The sequence below is a fragment of the Loxodonta africana genome, chromosome 8 (genome assembly GCF_030014295.1).
Source record: "Loxodonta africana isolate mLoxAfr1 chromosome 8, mLoxAfr1.hap2, whole genome shotgun sequence".
Lineage (NCBI taxonomy): Eukaryota > Metazoa > Chordata > Mammalia > Proboscidea > Elephantidae > Loxodonta > Loxodonta africana.
The window spans coordinates 64,188,698-64,210,567 of record NC_087349.1 but is presented as its reverse complement, the minus strand read 5'-3'; the positions used below and the strand labels follow the sequence as shown (position 1 = coordinate 64,210,567).

The 21,870-nt window shown below is 38.5% G+C and overlaps 1 protein-coding gene across 1 annotated transcript in view; it reads right to left on the bottom strand.

Annotated features, from left to right (window-relative positions):
- CASD1 (CAS1 domain containing 1) overlaps nt 1-21,121 on the bottom strand; it is a 65,583-nt gene extending 44,462 nt beyond the window's left edge. Inside the window, exons 1-4 of the mRNA XM_003407135.3 lie at nt 20,872-21,121; nt 10,912-11,008; nt 9,980-10,100; nt 597-641 (exon numbers count right to left, since the gene is read on the bottom strand). Coding sequence (XP_003407183.1) covers nt 597-641; nt 9,980-10,100; nt 10,912-11,008; nt 20,872-21,004 — 396 coding nt within the window. The 5' untranslated portion in view covers nt 21,005-21,121. The remainder of the gene's footprint in view (nt 1-596; nt 642-9,979; nt 10,101-10,911; nt 11,009-20,871) is intronic.
- Nucleotides 21,122-21,870: the final 749 nt, after the last annotated feature.

Genomic DNA, 21,870 nt, shown 5'->3' with positions numbered 1-21,870 from the left:
AACTGCTCCTTTTCCTCCAGGTTTTTGTGCACATACTGTTCCTTCTGCCTACAATGCTTTTAAACTCTTCCACTGGGCCTGGGCAACCCCACTTATTTTTGAAGCATCAGTTAAAACACCATTTCTTCAAGGAGAAATGTTACATTCTGAACCCTCCTAAAACCTCACTTTTCCCCCTTTTCCATCCTTATCAACTTGTAATTGTGTGTAGAGAACTGTAATGATGTACAAGCTCCATCAAGTCAAGGACATTTAGTCTTGATCCCCACTATATTCTCAGTATCTAGAAGAAATTCCAGTGATTGAGAAGTCAGAAAATTCAGATACTCTTTTATGAATGTTAATCCTGAATACGTACCAGTTTCAAATTAATGCACAAGATTATTTTTTCCTGGACAGAAATTTGAGACACTAAATTTTCTATTTTTTACAACTCTTTTATTATTTATTTAAAATTTATTGTATTATCTTACTATTCTTATCCATGCTCAAAAATATATTTAGGATGTACAAAACATTACCTAATCTGCAAATAATTTAACCAATGAATATAGTTTCAACATTGTAACATTTAATTTACTATTAAATGAACTTACAACTTTAACTGATGCAATCTTGTCTTCAAAAGGAATGTTTTCATGCTGCAATAAAAAAGGGAGACACACATTACTACATAGATTAATTTTAAGTAACTAATTCCCATTAGTTTCTTCTATTGATTTACTTTAGCATCAAACACCAACTATGTGTATACAACCTGAAGGGGTAAAGACCTGCATAGAATACCACAAACAACTGATATTAGGCAAATTGTTTATACATGATTTTCAATATCTCAGACATTTAAAAATAAAACTTCAATTACAAACAAGCAGATATGTGAACTTGCCTATATAAATTTTTCAACAAGCTTGCTACAATTCCAATTTAGCCATAGTATTACCATTGCTGGCAGAGATGAACTGTTCCCTTAGATTTCCTGAGTCCCTTCCAATTAGGCAGTGCCACATGACCAGCTCTGGCCAATGCAGTGTGGCTAGATGGGACGTGGGTAACTTCCAGGCTCAAATTTCCCAAGGCAATTCTCTTGTCTCTATTTAACCCGATAAGAAGACTGAGGTAGCTGCATGTTCCAAATGATACAACTAGAAGATGGTAAACCTTCCAACAGCAGCAATCCGGGATGACTAGGTAGAGTAAAGCCTCTTAGCAAACCACCTAGGTTGTACAGCACTTGTTGTTGTTAGGTGCCGTCGAGTTGGTTCCAACTCATGGCGACCCTACGTACAACAGGAGGAAATACTGCCCAGTCCTGTGCCATCCTCACAATTTTGCTACGTTTGAGCCCACTGTTGCAGCCACTGTACCAATCCATCTTGTTGAAGGTTTTCCTCTTTTTCATTGATCTTCTACTTTACCAAACAAGATGTCCTTCTCCAGAGACCGGTCCTTCCTGATAACATGTTCAAAGTACGTGAGATGATATCTCACCACCCTTGCTTCTAAGGAACACTTGGCTGTACTTCTTCCAAGATGGATTCATTTGCTCTTCTGGCAGTCCATGGTATATTCAGTATTCTTCACCAACACCGTAATTCAAAGGCAGCACTTAGTGAGAAATAAACTTATGTTATATTAAGTTACCAAGATTGTAGAGTGGTTTATTGCTGTAGCAACATCTAGTCCATTCTCACCAATACCCTAGTAAAGGCCCTGAATGAAGAGGAACAGACATATACAACTCTAAGTTATTTTAGGTTTTACTTTGAAGATAGTGGATAAATAGTCCAGTTGTAGAAAAAATTAAAATTTGGAGACTACACCTTCTTTATAACCAAGCATTCCAGATAAAGAACAGAGATCCTTTCAGAGTTAGAAATCCTGGTTGAGGTGGAGGTATACCCATTACCGTCAAGTCAATTCTGACACATAGGACAAAGGAGAACCACCCAATAGGGTTTCTAAAGAGCACCTGGCGGATTCTAACTGCTGACCATTAGGTTAGCAGCCAAGCTCTTAACCACTGCACAACCAGGACTCCAAGGAAGAGGTCGAGGTGGTCAATAAGAAGTTAACTTTGTGCCTAACACCAATGTTTTCATTAATTTAACCAGATAGCATTTATTCTGAAACCTCTATGAAATAACATTTGCTTTTATCAGCATTTAAACTTTTTAGATCCTTGTTGGTCCTATCAAAATATCATTTCCCGAAATGCTATCTAAACCCAAAACCAAACCCATTGCCATGGAGCTGATTCCGACTCATAGTAACCCTACAGGACGGAGCAGATCTGCCCCACAGGGTTTCCAAGAACAGCTGATGGATTCGAACTGCTGACTTTTTGGATAGCAGCGGAACACTTAACCACTGCACCACCAGGGCCACGAAATGATATCTAGAGGCCATTAATTCAATGGAACTTTAAGGTATGCTATATTTTTATATGAAAACAGTTTCCTTGGTCCAAGTCTGGAAACATCAGGTCAAACAAAATTACACAGGTATTTTCCTCCTCTTACCTGCCCCCCCAACTATTTTAAAATTTTCCTTATAGAATGGGTGTGTCATGGGCTCCCCCCATTCATGCAGTTAAATTTAATCTTTCCTCTTTTTCTTGATTATTTTAATATAATATTTGATGTATATATACAAAAGAATGTCACATATTTGAAAGTTACAAAACAGTGAAAATAAACACTCATGAATCCATAACAAAAACCAGAACATCACTAACGCACCGAACTACCTATGTACCCCCTCCCTATCTTAGCTCCCCTCTAATAGTGTCCGCATTCAAATTTGTCCAATTTCCTAATAATGTTCTCTCTATATTTCTTACATTTTTATTTAGACTTCAGTTAAGATAAAGTATTGCATTTAGATGGCATGTCTCTTTAGTCTCATTTAATCTATAACATTTTCTGGTCTTTTTAAACTTTTATTACATAACTTCTTTAGAGTCTACGTCAGTTGTTTGATATAACGTACCAAAATCTAGATAATAAATAGCACTGGTAGTTATCTTCTTGTATGTGTCTCTTGATACATGTAAGCGTTTCTTTAGTAGAAGTTCCAGAGGTCCAAAGACTATATAAAAGTTTCCCCACATGACAATGTAAATTATTTTTCTTAAGTGTCTGTAACACTTTATACTCCCATCGATAATTTATAAAACATCTATTGATACACAGCCTCTCTATAACGTCCTCTCAGACTTCATATTTTCCATTACCAGGCTTCTTAATTTCTGCCATTATAGTAGGTGTAAAATAGTATCTCACTAAGATCTTAAGTCACACTTCCTTGATTTACTAATGAAATTAAACATCTTTTCAGATTTATATCGGGAATTCATGTTTTCTGTGAAATGCCTGCTATGTCTTTCCCTTTTTTCCAGTTGGGCTGTCTTTTTAATTAATTTGTAGTTCCTTATATCTTTGGAAGAGGGCACAGGTGATTCAGGTGGGAGAATTCTTGCCTTCCATGAAGGAGGCCCAGGTTCGATTCCCAGCCAAAGCACCTCAAGCGCAGCCACCACGCATTGTCAATGGAAGTCTGCCTGTTGCTATGATACTGAACACATTTCAGTGGAGCTTTCAGACTTAGACATACTAGGAAAAAAGGCCTGGTGACCTACTTTCAAAAATTCCCCAATGAAAATCCTATGGATCACAACAATCTGAACCCATCGTGCCAGGGTCACCATGAGTTAGGGGCCAATTTGATGCAGCTAACAACAACGTATCTTCTGGGTATGTTTTGTAACTATCTTCTTCTAATTTGTAGCTTGTCTTTCTCCTTTAACGCATCTTTTGACAAAAAAGATACTCTTAACCTTAAGGTATGTGGATTTATCCATCTTTTCTTTTACAGCTAGCACTTTTTGTTTCTTATGTAAGAAACTCTTCCCTTCCTTGAGGTAATGAAGATATTCTCCTAAGATTTTTTTCTGAACGTCCTAAGTTTTGATTTTCACATTTAAGTCTAAACTCATCTAGAATTGATTTTACTTGACAGTGGGGAAGTAGGGATTCAATTTTATTTTTTTTCCATATACATAACCAATTGTTTTGGCACCATTAACTGAACAGACCCCTCCTTCCCCCAGGGATCTTCAATAGCATATCTGTTACTTATTAAATCTTTGTATATGCATGTGTCTGTATTAGAGCCCGATATTCTGATCCATTGGTTTCTTTGTCTAGCTGTACATCGATTCCACTGTCTTACGGACTACAGACTTAAAATTAGTTTTTATATTTTAAGACAAGTCCTTTCCTTTTCTCCCATTCTGCAGGTTAAAACAAAAAACAAACCCATTGCCATCCAGTTGATTCCAATCATAGTGACCCCATAGGACAAAGTAGAACTGCCCCCCAGGGTTTTCAAGGAGCAAGTCATGGATTTAAACTGCTGACCTTTTGGTTAGTGGCCGAGCTCTTCTTCATTGCACCACAAAGGCAGGTTGGTAGTGGTTATTCTTGGTCCACTGCCCTTTCATATAATTTAGAGTCAGCTAGTAAAGTTCCACAACAATTCTGTTGGGATTTTATTGGAATTACATTGAATCTGTAGCTCAACTTGGAATAACTGGCATCTTCACCATATTGAGTCTTCCCATCCAAGATTATATTCTGTATCTTCCATTTAAAAGTGTCATTTTAAATTGTCTTTCAATAAAGGTTTATGGTTTTTCTGCATACAAATCATCCACATTTTCTAGATTTATTCCTATATACCATACATTTTTTGTTATTATTGCACATGATACATTTCAAATAACATTTTGAACTCTTTATTGCTGGCATGTGGATATGCAATTAATTTTTAATAGTTTTACTGAGGTATTAACATTAACTTGTGTTCATCTTAAAAATCAGCTATCTTGATAAAATTTTTATTACTTCTCAGCCATGCCCACAGGCAGGCCTCTCCCTTGGCACCTGAGGCCCCCGGCCTGGCCTCTGCCCTGCTCAGGCAAGTGTTACAGCTTTTTAGCTCCACCAGCCAGTGCCTGGAGGCACCCACTGTAGCTGCCTTACTCTGTGTGCCAGGAAGATCACTGTGCTGTCCTGTGCCAGTCTCCATTTCTCTGCCACCACTTCTCCCCATCTCCAGTGTTACAACTCTCTCTGTCCCCTGGGACTAAGAGGTTCTCAGTACAGGGACCCTGGGTCCAAAGGACACATTCTGCTCCCGGCTCTTCTTGGTGGTAGTGAAGTCCCCTCTTCACTTTTGGGATTAGCTCCCTTTAAGCCTAGCAGGATAGCAGAACTGATCAATTCCCTCCTTAGGGTGCCATGCTCCTTATTTACATGGTCCTACCCCTGCAATAGTTCCATGTACCTTATCTGCATTGTTAGCAGGCTGTGCAATCCTTTGATGGGCCACTACGACCTTATTTGCATAGTGTCACCCAATCATTTATGGGAATCACAAAGACTATATCTAGAAGGGCCATATGAAGCAATTCGCTGCACCACACCCAGCCACTTGACACCTATGTAGATATCCAGAGAACTTGAAAGCAGGGACTCAAACAGATACTCGTACACCAATGTTCACTGCAGCATTATTTACAATAGCCAAAAACGGAAAACAACCCAAGTGTTCACCAATCGCTGAATGGATAAATAAAATGTGGTCTATCTATACAATGGAATATTATTCGGCCATAAAGAGAAATGAAGTTCTGATACATACTACGATATGGATGAAACTTGAAAACATTATGCTGAGAAAATAAATCAGACATCCATATAAAACCCATTGCCACTGAGTTGATTCTGACTCATAGTGATCCTACAGGGCCAAACAGAAATCCCTCATAGGGTTTCCAAGGCTGTAAATCTTTACAGTAGCAGACTGCCACATCTTTCTCCTGTGGAGCGGCTGGTGGGTTTGAACCGCCAACCTTTCAGTTGGCAGCTAAATGTTTACCCACTGTACCACTAGGGCTCCTTAAGTCAGACATAAAAAGATAATTTATATGACTCTACTCATATGAATATCTAGAATAGGCAAATACATAGAAATCAATGTTTATCAGTGGTTACCAGAGGCTGGGAGGAGTGGGGAATGGAACGTTATTGCCTAAGGAGTACTCAGTTTAGGCGACTGAAAAACATTTGAAAATGGATAAAATTACAAATGTTTTGTTATATATATTTTACCACAATAAAACTAAAAAATATGTATCTTTCTTCTGCTAGGACCTCCAACACAATGTTGAATAAAAGCAGTGATAATGGACATCCTTGTCTTCTTCCTGATTTTAATGGAAATGTGTCTAAATATTCATTAAGACTATTTACTGTATCATTCTAGAACCTTTATCAGGTTAAATTAGACTAAAAAGGAAATCCCCTAGTAGAGAAAGAATGATCTAAATTCTCTGATATTTGTTAGGATTTGCTCTATGACTTAATACGTGGTTAAAACAAAAATGTTCCATATGTACTTTGAAAAATACTTTCTCTAATTTCAAGAGTATTCTCTAAGTACTGAGCCATAACTTCATAAAAATCAAGATGTTAATATTCTACTATATCTTTGCAAGTTTTATTTGCTTGTCCCATCATCAACTGAGAGAGCAGCGAGAAATTCCTCCACTATAATTGAGAATTCGTAATGTAAGTTTTCTCTACAGTCATATTAATTTTTGCTTTATGTATTTCATGGCTAATTTATTAGATGCCTACAAATTTAAAATCTTACTGATTTGCATGTTTCGTCATTAAAAAGTGAATTTCTCTATACCTAAAAATGTTTTTCCTTCAAGTATATTTTGTCTTGCATTAATATGGCTTATTTTCCTTCAGTAAGCATCTGTCTGGCAAATCTTTCCTTACTTTTAATTTAAACCTTTTCATACCTATTTTCTTTAGATAGGTCTTTTAAAGTAGCAGAAAGTTCTTTTAAATCTAGTCTGAAAATCTGTCCTTAGCTGGCAAGTTTAGACTACTTGTTTTCATTTTGATTACAGGTATGTTTCTACCATCTAACTTTTTGAATCTATTCCTCTATCCCCAGCTTTTTGCATATACATATAAACGTTTGTGTGTGTAATATATTTAGCACTGGATGAGTTTGGTTTAGGTTTTTTTCTTTTTTTTCTTCTAGCTTGGAACTGACTTGATTCTATTCTCTTAGTTCTTACTTTTGAAGTTTTACTGCACATCCTTAAGTTAAAGTAAGACAACATCTTAGCAGATGTCTTAGTTTTCTAGTGTTGCTGTAACAGAAATACCACAAGTAGGTGGCTTTAATGAACAGAAAGTTTTTTCTTCCCACAGTTTAAAAAGCTAAAAAAACTGGCTCTAGGGGAACGCTTTCTCTGTCAGCTCTGGGGGAAGGTCCTTGTCTCTGCTTCTCCTCCTGGGTTCCTTGGTAATCTCCAAGTGCCATCAATCTTTAGCCATTTGTGCTTCCCTCTCTGTACCTAATCTGTTTTCTTATATCTCAAAGGTAACTGGCTTAAGACACACCCTATACTCATATGGTCTCATTAATGTAACAAAGAAAACACTATTCCCAAATGGAATTACATCCACAAGTATAGGATTTACAACACCTATTTTGGGGGATACAATTCAATCCATAACAGCAGGTAAAGAGGACATTTAATTGTCATCATCTCCATCTTGATTTATATGCCATTATCGACCAGTTCCTTAATTCCATCTTTTTATTAAGCGCAAAAGACATTACTATTTTACACAGACACTGTTCACTTGGATTTAAACGTTTACTATTTTCTTTGCTAATCAGAGCTTCTTATACTTCAGATCATTTTTTCTCCGAATTATTTTCCTCCTTCCTGAAGTTCATCCTTAAGACACTCCTTGAGTCCAAGTCTATCTGGTAGTAAACCCTCATAGTTTTTGTTTATCTGAGAATGTCCTACGGTTTCAAGAATAAAGATATGTTTACACTAGGTATATAATTGAAAATTGAAACTTACTTTCTCTCAGCACTTTAAAGTAATTATTCTCCTGTCCTCTGGCTCTCAATATTGCTATTGAGAAATATGTTGGCCCAAAAGACTATCCGCCTCTGCCTGCAGGACAGTCCTATTCCTTCCACCTTGCCTGCTGTCACTGCTGCCAGCAATGGTTTTGCCTCATTGTTTTTTTCTTTTGGGAGGAGTGTCTCCCATTTCTTCCAACTCTAGAAACATCAACAAGTATTTTTTTTAATCTAGAATCTAGCTGATTGAAGGTAGAAGGGGCCTCCAGAGTACCTACCCTGCCCTATGGCTCAAGCAACATGAAACAGCTTTCTACTGCAAGACACTTAAGTTTTTAATATCCTAGCCTAAATTAAAACCATCTAAGAGGGGGAATACACTGCCAAAACTTATTTGACCAGAACCTCTCACAGAACTAGTCTTCCACAAAATACAATTTGAAAAAAATTCTGCTCTAAAGCCTCTTATTAAAATAACTTGCTTCGAGCATATTGTACCCTTTTGGCTACTGATTAAACCATTGTGGCTTTTTTCAAGTAATGGTTGCCAAATCCATTATTCTAATTTTTAGCAAGTCACAGGATTCTAAACCCAGAAATACTAAACCAATTTCTTAGAAATCATAAATCTATTTTTTAAAAAGTTTATTAAAGTATTTTACTTTAAATTTTGACAACTCATATCAAACAGTTCTGACTATTCTATATAATTTTATGTGTGTAAATACATATGGAATATATATTTGCAGATACAAAATAAAATGAAACACTTTTTTTTTTTCCTATCACGCAGCTTTAAAATCTATACTAGCCTTTCCTAATGGACAAATTCTTTAATAACTTATAGACTCTTCTCATAAGAAATAGTTCCTAAAGACTTACATACTCCACTATCATCACTATGTGGTTAGGCGCTTAGCTGTGAGGACCCTAATTTTACAATTTCTCACCACAGGCCAAGTTGATACATATAGGCAGATTTTCATCATAAATTCATGAGCTACTCCCACCACAATTCTGAACTTTTTTATACTCCATTTTTCTCCTCTTGCAATTCCCCACTCCCAAGCACTTGAAGACAATAATTAGAACCCTGGATCACTTAAAAATGTGTGAACAGAAGACTATGATGAAAGAATTCACACAAGAGTTAGCTAATTAATTAACAAACATATAGAAAAATGACCTCGTTACTTTTCAAAGTTATATTTTTTAAATGAGAAACTTTCCCTCAAAAGAGAAGTTTTGCTATTGTAATTATATAGCTATATTGCTTTTTTTTTTTTTAATTATACAGCTTAATCCCCCGGTGCTAGAAAGGTTGTATTTAATTTGAAACTATTTGGCAATAGAATCAATAGTTTTTAAAATGCTTATATTTTTTAATGTTATATTTTCATTGTAGAGCTTCATCCTAAGGAAATAATTAAAAAAGCAAAGTTTTCACACAAAGATGTAATTGAAAATGTCATTTTTTTTACTGCAAAAAAGTTTAGGGAAAAAAAGAAAGATTATATAAAATTACATTATACCCATTAAATAATATGCTGCCATCAAGAAAATACTTAAAGTGAATATATAATAATATCATAAATTATGATAAGTAGAGTGGAAAATGCAGGATATAGAACTGTACATGTTAAAAGACTATAAGTATGTTTAAAAAGAGCGACTGAAAAGAAACATGCCAAAATATTAACAGGATAAAAAGGGATGATATTTTCTCTTTGTCTTCTTTCTAAGGAATTTTGAAAGTTTTTCCATGGTGTGAATTTGTTTCTGAAACCTAAAAGTTTTAATTAGTAAATGTCTTGCCAATACCTTACCCACCACTTCCTTTTCTTATGTTTCCCATTATAACAAAGCACCCCTTTTCCCTGTCAAGTTTGATAAGTCAAAGTAAAGCTTTTACAGTTCCTACTGTTAATCTGGAGAGACACATTCCTCCTTTATCTATTCAGTTGTTTCGCTTCTAAAAACAGCACTCTAGAGAACAGATAAATTTTACCTTATTTCCTTCTTCTTTGAATTGTGGATTAATTATTTTTACAAAAGAATAAAACAATTGACGAATTCTGGAATCTCCAATGAAAGCAATATGTTTATCTATGAGGCAGCTCTTTGCTTCACTGAAAGCAACAAAGAAACCTTAATTAAAATAAATAAAAACCAGCAAATTGGCTTTTCAAAGAACATAGTTTGTAAAGAAAGTCGAACAGGATTGTTATGCTGGATTGTCACTTTTAAGGACACAATTCAATCCATAACAGCAGGTAAAGAGGACCCAGTTATGCTGCTTTAGAAATAGATGGCCAGGTTTACTTAACCTACAAATCAGTGGATTACCAACTACATCTCAGTAACAACAACCCTCCTTTATTTATTATTTAAGATATACATTCTTAACTGTACTTAGTGATTTACCCATTACCTCATTTAATCCTCAGAATAACTCTATGGGGTAGGTATCCATGTCCTAAAGCAAGAGCCCTTAAGCCAAGGGCTCTTGCTTTGGGCATGGCTACCTCTCACCAGAGAATAAAGTAGCTTGGTCAAAACTCTTTCCATAAAGCCTCTGGGTAGGAGCCTTCATCTGGAATGAGCCGCATCCAGATTCTCAATTAGCAAGTTTCTAACCCCATCTAGAGAAATAAAGTATTCTCCTTGCTTCACCAATCCCTACTGTTATTGCTGTTCATTGCCCTGAGTGGATTCTGACTCATGGAGACCCATAAGGGCAGAATGGAATTGCTCTGTAGGGTTTTCAAGGCTGTGACCTCTCGGAAGCTGATGACCAGGTTTATCTTCCAAGGTGCCCCTGGTGGGGGGAGGTTCAAACTGACAACCTTTCAACTAGTAGTCAAGTGCTTAACCTCTGAGCCACATATTAGATTTTAAGACTTATCCTAGAAAAAAACAAATTAAACAGAGAAACCTTACCTGATTTTGTATTTATGCATCATACAACTGTGAGGTTGCCAAACTTTCTCTCCAAGAAATCTGCCACTTGAGAGAAGATATTCACATGAATCACTGCCTGTAATAAACACAACAATGTGGTAAACAATATTTAAATTTTTTATATTGGTTGTCTTGAGCCCAGGAGCTCTGGTGGCTCAGTGGTTAATCAATCAGCTGCTAACTGAAAGGTCAGTGGTTTGAACCCACTAGCTGCTTCACAGGAGAAAGATGGAGTAGTCTGCTTCCATAACGATTTACAGCCTTGTAAACCCTATGGGGCTGTTCTAGTGTTTTATAGGGTCACTCAAAAACAACAACAAAAAAACAAACCCAGGGCCATCCAGTCCATTCCGACTCATAGCAACCCTATAGAACAGAGTAGAACTGCCCCATAGAGTTTCCAAGGAGCTCCTGGTGGATTCGAACTGCAGATCCTTTGGTTAGCAGCCGTAGCACTTAACCACTACGCCACCAGGGTTTCCATAGGGTCACTCTGAGTCGGAAACTCTGGTGGCCTAGTGGTTAAGTTCCACAGCTGCTCACCAAAAGGTCGGCAGTTCAAATCTACCAGGTGCTCCTTGGAAACTCTGTGGGGCAGTTCTACTCCGACCTATAGGGTCGCTATAAGTCGGAATCAACTCGACGGCAACGGGTTTGGTTTTGGTTTATGAGTTGGAATTGACTCGATGGCAATGGGTTTGGTTTATGATTCAGAATCAACTCCATGGTATTGGGTTTATCTTGACCCCAGAGAAGCTCCTTGTGATCAGAGAATACAAAGGTTTCTATACTTAGCGATGCATATTACAAATTCATGAGAAAATAAAAAAGAAATGAGAAGCACAGTAAATACCGATACATTAACATTTAAGAGTGCAAGAGTCAGTAATGGTTTATACTTCACCCTCCCCTCGTAAAGAAGCCCTAAAATCTAGGTGCTTGGCATACGGAGACGCTTATGCCAAAGATGTCGCCCAGACTCCATTTTTTTACTGCTCATTCTGAGTTGACTCTCAAAAGTCAGCTAGCCAGAATACCTCAGGAAGCCTGAGAGCTCCCCTCTCACAGCATGCTCTCAGAAAGGATACTCACTCAGGCCTAAGCCCCAAACATCCACAGATTAACAAGTTAACTGATCCAGATTTCATGATTAACAAAACAATGCTTAAGGGATCTTGCAATTGTCTGGTACCTGTTAAATCATAATTTTGTAAATGTCCATCAGAATTTTTCCTTGTAAATTCCTCCATTTTCTGTATTTAAACTCTGTGAAAAATTCCTTTTGTTGGAGTACTTTAGTGAATCCTCACAAAATGTTGCCCAATCCAGATCACTCTATCCCTTCAATAAAACTCTTTGCTTTAATTGTAACAGAAGCTGCAATCTGTTCTTTGATATCCCCTAGGAGACCTCTAACTCCTAAATGCCATGCTCAGTGCCTTGGCACTTCCTTCTGCCTCTGGTTTTCTTTCCAGGGATGTTATCTCAGCCTCAAACTAGCCTTAACATCTCGTTATCCTTCTTACCTCTAGTTTAGAAAGAAAAGTTTAAGGGATAAAAGGGACGGCATTTTTGGAAAGGACTCCCTATTCAACTATTATTATACTTAGTACATTAGCATATCTGGAGACCTAGTAAATATTAAAATATTTTATAAACCCATTCCCTGATTTTCAGAACTTCCCTGTGAGGAAGTATAATATCCCTATTCCGTAAATGTGCAGAGAAAAATTTACTTATTAAAGAACTTCTTTAAAAGCTTAATAAAATTTCATCCTTTTACAATCTTACAAAGATAACATTTAAATTGGTCAGCCACAAAGTCATTGAAAACATGATCACTATCAATAATAGAGGCAAATTTCACAATTATTAATATTCAGCCTCTACTTCTCCTGATACATCTTGTCTTTCTTTAAGATGACCAACTCATTCCAGTTTGGTTGGGACTTTCACCATCTTAAAAAGGAAAATTTTATATTCAGGAATCTTCTCAGTAAACTGGGATAAGTGGTCGCTCTGCTTCCTTTGGCCATTTTATTGTATATTAGCCAAACGGTATGACCAAGGGGTTAAAAAGGGGGTTTGGAGACATTAAAAATTCAAATGTCAAATGGATGAGGGAAAAATGAGATATTTAGATTAACTGTGGGGCTTAATAAAACATTAGTTTAACAATACATGTTTTATTAAAAACCAAGCCGGTAGCCATCAAGTTGATTCTGACTCAATCCCCCTTTACAGCCGCTCTAGTAGCAGAGTGATGGGTGGTTGGAACCTACCAGCCACTCCTTGGGAGAAAAATGTAGCACTCTGCTTTTGTAAAGATTACAGCTTTGGAAACTAGGGGCAGTTCTAATTTGTCTTATAGGGTCACTATGAGCCAGAATCTACTGGAGAGCAATGGGTATTATCTAATTTTATCTTGAATTTTCTATTAACAGTCAATCAACACCAAACTATTTTTACAATTAAGGTAGAGATAAGAAGCCTGGTAAGAGGAATAATATGGAACAAAAATTGTATTCAACCCTTCAAGCTGGGGATAAGGAAGACCCAAAGATATTTAAAGCAGAAGACTCATCTTTTTCTCAATCCATTTATTCACCTATCTGGTCAAAATACACAAAAGGTGATACAAACGCAAAACAGCTGTGTATAAATACCGAAAATGTTGTTGCTCTAAAATAGAACATGAATGGAAAGTGAAAATACTGTTATTATCTCGTTGGTGGAAAAGCGGGTAAGACAAGTAAGATATAGATTATTACATTTCTGTAATAATATATGTGGTTTGAGATTTTTTTGTATTTCAAAGATTTTTAATAACATGTCAGGCCTACTTAACGGCAACAAGTTTTTTTTAATGTAAACTAATTAGTTCTTAATTCTTTTTAATTATTAAAAACTAATTTTAATTCTAAAAAAACAAAAAAATTGAGCTACATAAATAACCAAGGAAGAGAAAGGAACATAGGAATACACAATCACATTATCTCCCTAAAAACAATGGTTCTGCTGGATTCTTTTATAATGGCCATATAGTACGATTCTATTAAAAACATAGTAAATTGCTTAAAATTAGGATGAAAATTCCACATTTAGAGCATTTCTATCTACTTAAACACATCTATTAAACCAAGGGAAAATTAGTAACATATCTATTTTTTTTTAAAGTTATATAAGAGGTTGTAAATAACTAGGCATGAATTCTGTGGGTTTTTTTCCCTTTTCTTTTTTCTTTCTCCATTCCCTTTTTTTCTGTTTGTTTTTGGAAGGGAGGTGTTATGGATCGAATTGTGTCCCCCAAAAATATATGTTGGAAATCCTTATGTCTATGCCTGTGGTTATAATCCCATTTGGGAAGGGACTGTCTTGGTTATGTTAATGAGACAGGGTTAGTATAGTGTGTGTCTTACATCAATCTTTTTTGAGACATAAAAGAAATTATGCAAGCAGGTAAAAGAAGCAGAGAGATGAGGGGAAAGAAATACCAAGCCACATGAAGACTGCCCTGGAGCAGAAGCTCAGAAGAGACAAGGACCTTCCTCCAGAGTGCAGAGAGAGAGAAAACATTCCCATAGCTGGCACCCTGAATTCAGATTTCTAGCCTCCTAAACTGTGAGAAAATAAATTTCTGTTTGTTAAAGCCACCCACTCATGGAACTTCTGTTATAGCAGCACTAGATAACTAAAACAGAGAGATTATGGTTATTTTATTTTTGTTTTTAAATCAAAGCCTAAACAGAACACACGCCTCGATCAATGTTTAGCATCTGGAATTATGTTATTTGTTACGCATTTATATGGGTTATCAATTTGATTTTATGAAGACAGAAGGACCATACCCACGTTTTAAAAAAACTGGTCTTTTCTCCACCAGAAAATGTGTTAAAAATGCAAATTTCTTCTTTTCCATCTCAATATTACTACTCATACAGTCTCTTTAGTTCAGTTATTTAGAAAACAACAGCTCTAACCTGATGACCTCATATTAGAATACTACCACCATGAGTCAATTCTGAATCATGGTGACCCCATGTGTGTCAGAGCAGGACTGTGCTCTGAAGGGTTTTCGATGGCTGATTTTTGAGCAGTTGATTGCCAGGCCTTTCTTCCAATGTACTCCTGGACTCGAACTGTCAACCTTTCAGTTAGTAGCTGGGCACCTAACCGTCTGTGCCACCCAGGGATTCCATGTTAGAAAAACTACATCTGAAAACAGATTCAATGTTGTCATTAATGAAAAGTTATGATAAACAATATTTTTAGAGATTACTGTCTTTCCAAAGGATAATGTCTTAATTTGCTAGTGAAGGCTAGTGTGATAATGATTCTTCTTAACATACTCCAGAGTGCAAAGTTGTTTTTTTTTTTACAAGACTTGTATCTGAATTTAATGGTTTTTTCATTCCTGCACAGGAAACCCTGGTGGCGTAGTGGTGAAGTGCTATGGCTGCTAACCAAAAGGTGGGCAGTTGGAATCCGCCAGGCTCTCCTTGGAAACTCTATGGGGCAGTTCTACTTTGTCCTATAGGGTTGCTATGAGTCGGAATCGACTAGACGGCATTGGGCTTGGGCTTGGATTCCTGCACAGCGGTTAAGAGTTTGGCTGCTAACCAAAACGTCAGCAGTTCTAATCCCCTAGCTGCTCCCTGGAAACCCTATGGGGCAGCTCTACTCTGACCTATAATGTCACTATGAGTTGGAATCAACTTGACAGCAATGAGTTTGGTATACCTTTTTGGGGTCCAGAGGAGAGAAACACCACCAGTTGATTATTTTAACAGTGAAAATTCAATATAAAGAATTACTAGCGGTATGAAAGAATTGCCAACTGAAAAGGTAAAAAGAGGTTGGCTGTATTTTTATGTTTGTCAACAAATAATTAAAATAATAGTAGTAATAAAAAGTTCTACTGTAATCTAAGTTAAAATCAATTAATCAATCGGTCTCATTTATAAAGGCAAATTCCACAAAATCTATACTCCAAGTTCTCTTTTCCTGAGAACAGTTTTTGGATTAAATCAGTAAATCTAGATGTTAAATTAAAACACATTAATGTGCCACATTTTTATTACGTATATTAAAACCAAAAACCAAACTTGCTGCCTTCAAGTCGGTTTGCGACCCTACAGGACAGCGTAGAACTGCTCCATAGAGTTTCCAAGGAGCACCTGGTGGATTCAAACTGCTGACCTTTTTGTTAGCAGATGTAGCTCGTAACCACTATGGTGCAACGGTTTCCGGTGTATATTAGGTTTATGTAAATATTTACCAGTACATATTTTCCTTTCTAAAATTTATCAAAGGAAACCCCAGTTATTATTTTCAATTGCCTATTATAATTTTAATTATTATAATTTTAGTAGTCGCTTTAATACAAGTAGCGTGAGATGAAAGGTGGCAAGTGCTCACATAAGTTTAGCTAGGAACTCAATAAAAAAGCAACCAGGTAAGGGATAGAATTATCTACTTCAACTATTTTTAATGCTAAGAATGTGTGGCTGAATAGCTCCCTCCCTCTTCGCACCATTACCTTAAGTATAAGCATCTGGTTTGACAATCTACAGCCTGAAGGTTTTTATGCATGAGTTTTCTATAATAGAAAAATACTTAAAAGCAAACAAATAAGCAAAATAAAACAAAAGCTAAAAAAAAAAAAAAAACCTAAAATGTGACAACTAAAGAAAACATCTGATGTCCTACATACACCACAACTTATATTTTCCTTTGCATACAAGAGTCTGCACACACTGCACCTCTGGAGCAATTCGTCCTACCACAGTTGTGTGTTTCCTACTTGAACCATGAAAATGCCAGATCATAAAGTTCAGAATGTAATCTGCAGAATGCTGTTTGCCTAAAACTCAGCAAGTTATACCTTAGTCTGTGCTGAAAATCACTTTTATAATTTTTCTTTAGAAGTGGTAGGAATGTATAAGTGGTATCATATAGAAATCAGGATCTTTCTACCAGTCAAAGAAACAAAGGTTAAGAGACCTAAAGCTGTTTCTCCTTTGCTTTAATTTCTGAAGCTTTCTACTCATTTTTCTTGAAAACATCCAATAATATCTAACATTTGCATTTAATATGCCTAGTGATAGCTTCAGCAAAATTAAGGTACAAATCACAAAAACGTTTCTGTCACCATAGTATTAATGGATATTTTGTGATTCAGTAACATTAGAGATTGATAGAATTTAGAAAAAACAGTTAAGAGTAATTATGTTCAAAAATATTCTACTATATTATACGAAAATATTAAAAATGCAAAAAAGTCCTGTGTTTTTCTAAAATTGAGATTAGAACATGGTATCTGAACATGAAACCATAAAAGAATCAAACGCAAGGAGAAAAAAAGAAGGAAATAAGAACTTTGAAAATCTATTAAGTTATTTGTGGAGTTCCTATTGTGTGTTAGGCTCTTGTGATTTAAAGATAAATAGAATGCTCTTGGAAGTTTGTGTGGAGGACACAGATACAAGTTACTGCAGTACAATATATGTACAAATTGCCATAGAAACACTGGATCCCTAATTCCTATTTCTGCAGTGGTGACATCTGAACCAGGCCTTGCAAGAAAATCCTATACTGTAGTTTCTTTCAAGGGGAGAAAGGTCATTGCAGGCAGCAAAAACCAGAAATCTGTGACATATAAAAAACAACAAAGCACATTTAGAGAAGAACAGTGAGGACCATGAGCCTGGAGTTTAGGAAGACTAAGGGGGAAAAGAAAAAAACATAGGTAATAAAAAAAATTTTTTTTTTTTTAATAAAAAGTAGAATAGGATCAGATTTTGAAGTTTTACATAAAAAAACCTTTAGAAAACCATCTCTTAGGAAAAATAATAGAAAGATCTTGGCTGGTAGTGTGAGGTTGCATTGGTGTTTGTGCATTGTCTTACCCATGCACGTCACCTAGAAAATGCTTTCTCACTCCATCTTCTATATATCTCCCTCCATCTAAGAAGGTTTGAGAAAGGCAGAACGGCACGAGGCCCACTAATTGGTTCTAAATTCTAGCTCAATTTTATGACCTTAGGCAATTTACTCAATCTCTCATGCCTTATCTTTAAAACATAAATAATGCTGTATTTCACTGAATCTAAGACCATTCCACACATCATTACTTTATTTAACATTAAGAAAAAAACACGTTACCCATTAAACTGACATGAGATCTTTAAAGACTCATCCTGATTCCACAGATGTTAAAAGTGGAAGGGGAGGAGAAAGATGGTAATAGTATTAACGTTATAGAATGGGTATGAAAGCAAAATGAGTTGAAACAACCCTTAGAACAGTGCTTGGCGTGTAATAAATGCTCAACGTTAGCAGGTAGTATTTGCCAAGCTTTACTTTCTGTAGTAATTCTTTAACTTTCCATAGTTTGTAAAGCAAAAGATACTGCGTATGTGTATTTGCTCTACCTTGTCTCAGTCACACTCATACCCACATACCTAAACTTCTAATATGCAGCCTAAAACCCTATATTTAATATAAGGTCCTTTCTTGTTCTAAAGATTTATGATATTGTGATTGAAGCGTATGATTATCTTTGTGTGAAAGGCATTGTACCTGACTCAGTATGACACTGCCAGGGCATGAGAATGCTGAAAATTTCCTGTTATCGTATTTTTCCCAAACAATCTCTGGCTCAAGTTCTTGACATGCAGTCTCAGGCAAGTACACACACCAGGTGCATTGCTTCGTACTTATGGCATGAAGCACCATGGAAGCTGATGACTCTCTCATGAAAGAGGCTTTGCTAAAACAACCCCAGATGACTACAATGACTCATAAAGTCCTATCTGACTTTCTATTCTCCATATTCTTTCTATTCTCTATATTTCATTTTATCAAGATGCCAGATCTTGATAAAATGACATGTATAATCTAAATATTAAAGTTAGTATTCAAAGCTTATCAAAAGATAAAAAAGGAAGGGAGCACGGAGTAATGTGTTTATCTTGAGAACAGCACTGCAGTTATAAAATTTATCTCTACTACCGTCACATTTATGCCTATGCCAGGACAGAACTAGACCATGGCCATCTTATACCAAATTAGCATAAAATCATTAATAGTAATTACGAGAAGTTTTTCCTCAAAATGACAAGGAATGAACACACCAACACTGCCAGCTTTATTTTGCATATTCCCACACAGGAAAGAAAGTCTTGGATTTCTGTTACAGGGACCACGGATGAGCCAAAGCCTTGCAAGTCATATGGCTGTGACCTGTTAGAGAGGCCAAAAGGGTATAAACAGGGGCAGATCATCCAACAGGGAAGCACAGTGCTTGCCAGGTCATCTGTAGTGAACAATTTCACATGGGTGGCACATCTTCAGCACATGTGAAACTGTTCACTACAGATGAGTTAAGAAGCACAAGTAAGCCCATGTTTACCTTGCTTTACTGGGTAATTTGAAAAGCGGCTTTGATTCTATAGGAAGGTGCTTTGGGACAAAGACAGATGCCATGCATGCCTAGAAGCAAAATCTCTGATGCAGCGAAAAAATGAGAACTTGTTCACGACACATGATCTGGTAAGCAAGGTAAGCACCCTGCTTATCTTGCCTATTGGATAATCTGCCCATGGGTGTAAAGAATCTATCCTTTTAAATTGATTTAGGGTATTCACATAAACAGCTATAAACCTGGTATGGTACTAGAATTTTTTTAATCAAGAGTAGGAGAAAACAAAACAGCAAAATTGATCAAAATGTCCTATACTTTGAAAGATTTCCTGGGATGAGCGGGCAATTCAGATTTCAGTACCCTATTTACTGGATATTTTGCCAAAGTGGGTGTGAAGGTAAATGGACATCACGTTATATGTGCACCTGTCCCTAACACATTACATCTTGACCAATTAATCTCACAGTAGCCAAGAACTGTCCAGATAATGGCTTTGATAGCACTGAGAGCAAAAAATAAAAGACCCTATCATTATTAATTTTCCTCCATCTGTCAGCCTCTGTCCTAGTGGGATTTTTACAGAGGAAATTTTTCAAAAAATTAATCAACAAGGTCAAATAAATATTCCTTGATTAAAAAAAAATTTTTTTTTTTTTTACTGAAGGATAATTCGTTCCTAAGTAAGGATGTCTTATTTCCTTTTCTCCTTTACACCTATCTGAAAATCCAGAGCAAAGGCCTACTCTCAAGCTGCTTCCAATTTGCCTTTCATCCAACTTGTCTTTCTTTACCCACCTCAACTCCTGTCAACCCATAGCTTCTTTAATAAAAAACCGCCCCAATGCGTTTTCTTTGTAAAAGTGTGCAACCAGAACCATTTAAACATTTCAGAATCACAAAGGCTTGGTGGCATCTCTTCCATTTGACCACGGGCATCTTTTGCCAGCTGCCACCCTGGAGGCAGAGAAAAATGAGGCGGCCTTTGCCGCTGTCCAACAGCTCGGTGGTGAAAACAAAGGTTAACAAACCGCACCCCCAAGACGCAGGATATGCCCCCGCACTCCAGGCAGAGATGTCCCTTACAGAGCGGGCTTCGCCTTCACGGCGCCCGGGACTAGCCCCCACGAGCTGCCCCTCCGACCTCCTGCCCATGAGCCACGGGCCTGACCTGACTCCCCCGACTGCCCAGCCCGCGCCCGGTCGAGACCCTTGCAGCCCCTCGTATCAAGATCGGGTTGGCGCCCCTGAACCTGCGCGGGCGGTTCGGGGGAGCTAGGACCGCGGCCCCTCGACCTCTGGCGGCCCGCGTACTGGGGTCCGCTCACCCGACGGGGGCGCCCCGCCCGTCGCTGGGGACATTTTGGGGCACGTGGGGGTACCGCCTCCCCCGCGGGCCGGGCGGGCTGGCAGCTTGCCGCGTGAGCGTGGGCGTGTGTCGGGCGAGGGGGGCGGCCTCCAGCCGCCGCGTCGCCACCTCCCCCCGGCCGGCCGGGACAGGGGGAGGGCCCGCTCACCTCGATAGCGGCGGGAGGCGAAGTGGCAGGCAGCGAGGAGCAGCACGGCCACCAGCGCCAGTACCTTGGCGCTCCTCACGCTGAAGTAGTGGTTGATCTCCCGCTTGCCCAGGTTGTAGGCCAGAGCCGCCATCTTGGTTCCTCCATGACAACAGTGCGCGGCGAGGCGGGGAAGGGGCGCCGCACAGGGGCAGCACTGGGGCTGCTGCCGCCGCAGCCAGGCGAGGAGCCACCGCCAGCCCCCGCGGCCGTCAGCCGCACCTCCCGCCGGGCAGCCTGACCCCACCGCCGCCCCGGCGCCCCCAGCCTCTACCTGCCCCTCCTCGGCCACGGCCGCCTCGGCGGCCTCCCCCCAGCCCCGCCGCCGCTGTTCGGCCGTGCCGGTTCCCCAGGCGCCCTGGACGCCTGTCTCCTCCCCTTCCTCCTTCCCTTTATCCTCCTGCCTTAATAGCGGCTGCGCCTGCGAGGGGGGTCCGGATGCCCAGTGCTCTGGGGTCACGGGCCCTAGCTGGCCCTCCGGGGTCACCGGGTCACAGGCGGCGGCGGGCGGCTGCGGCGGCAGGGACATGGAGTAGGGCGAGAGGGACCCGAGGGTCCTAGCCTGGTCTAGATGCTGGCTCTGGGGCCGTCTTTTAGTTTACTGGCCGCTACCGGAACTTTGTGTCGGGATCTACTCGACGGCAGCGGGTTTTGTTTTGGTTTCTTTTTTTGACCCGAGCCCAGGTCAAGGCAATAGAATACATTTCCGGGAGATAAGTACACATAGTTCCATTCCCTCCTTTCTTTACACACTCTATAACAGGCTTTATTTCTACTCCCTGAACCCGCCCATCTTCACAGGGGGTTATTGTCACGCTGTCCGAGACTTGTCTGGCGAGTCGGGTTGACCAAGGCTCTGGCCTGGTCTTGGCATTGATGGCAGTCTTAGAACCCAAACCACAGGTAATACCAGTCTTACTGCCTTGGCGCATTTCTCTTCAAACCTTTTTTTAATGTCTT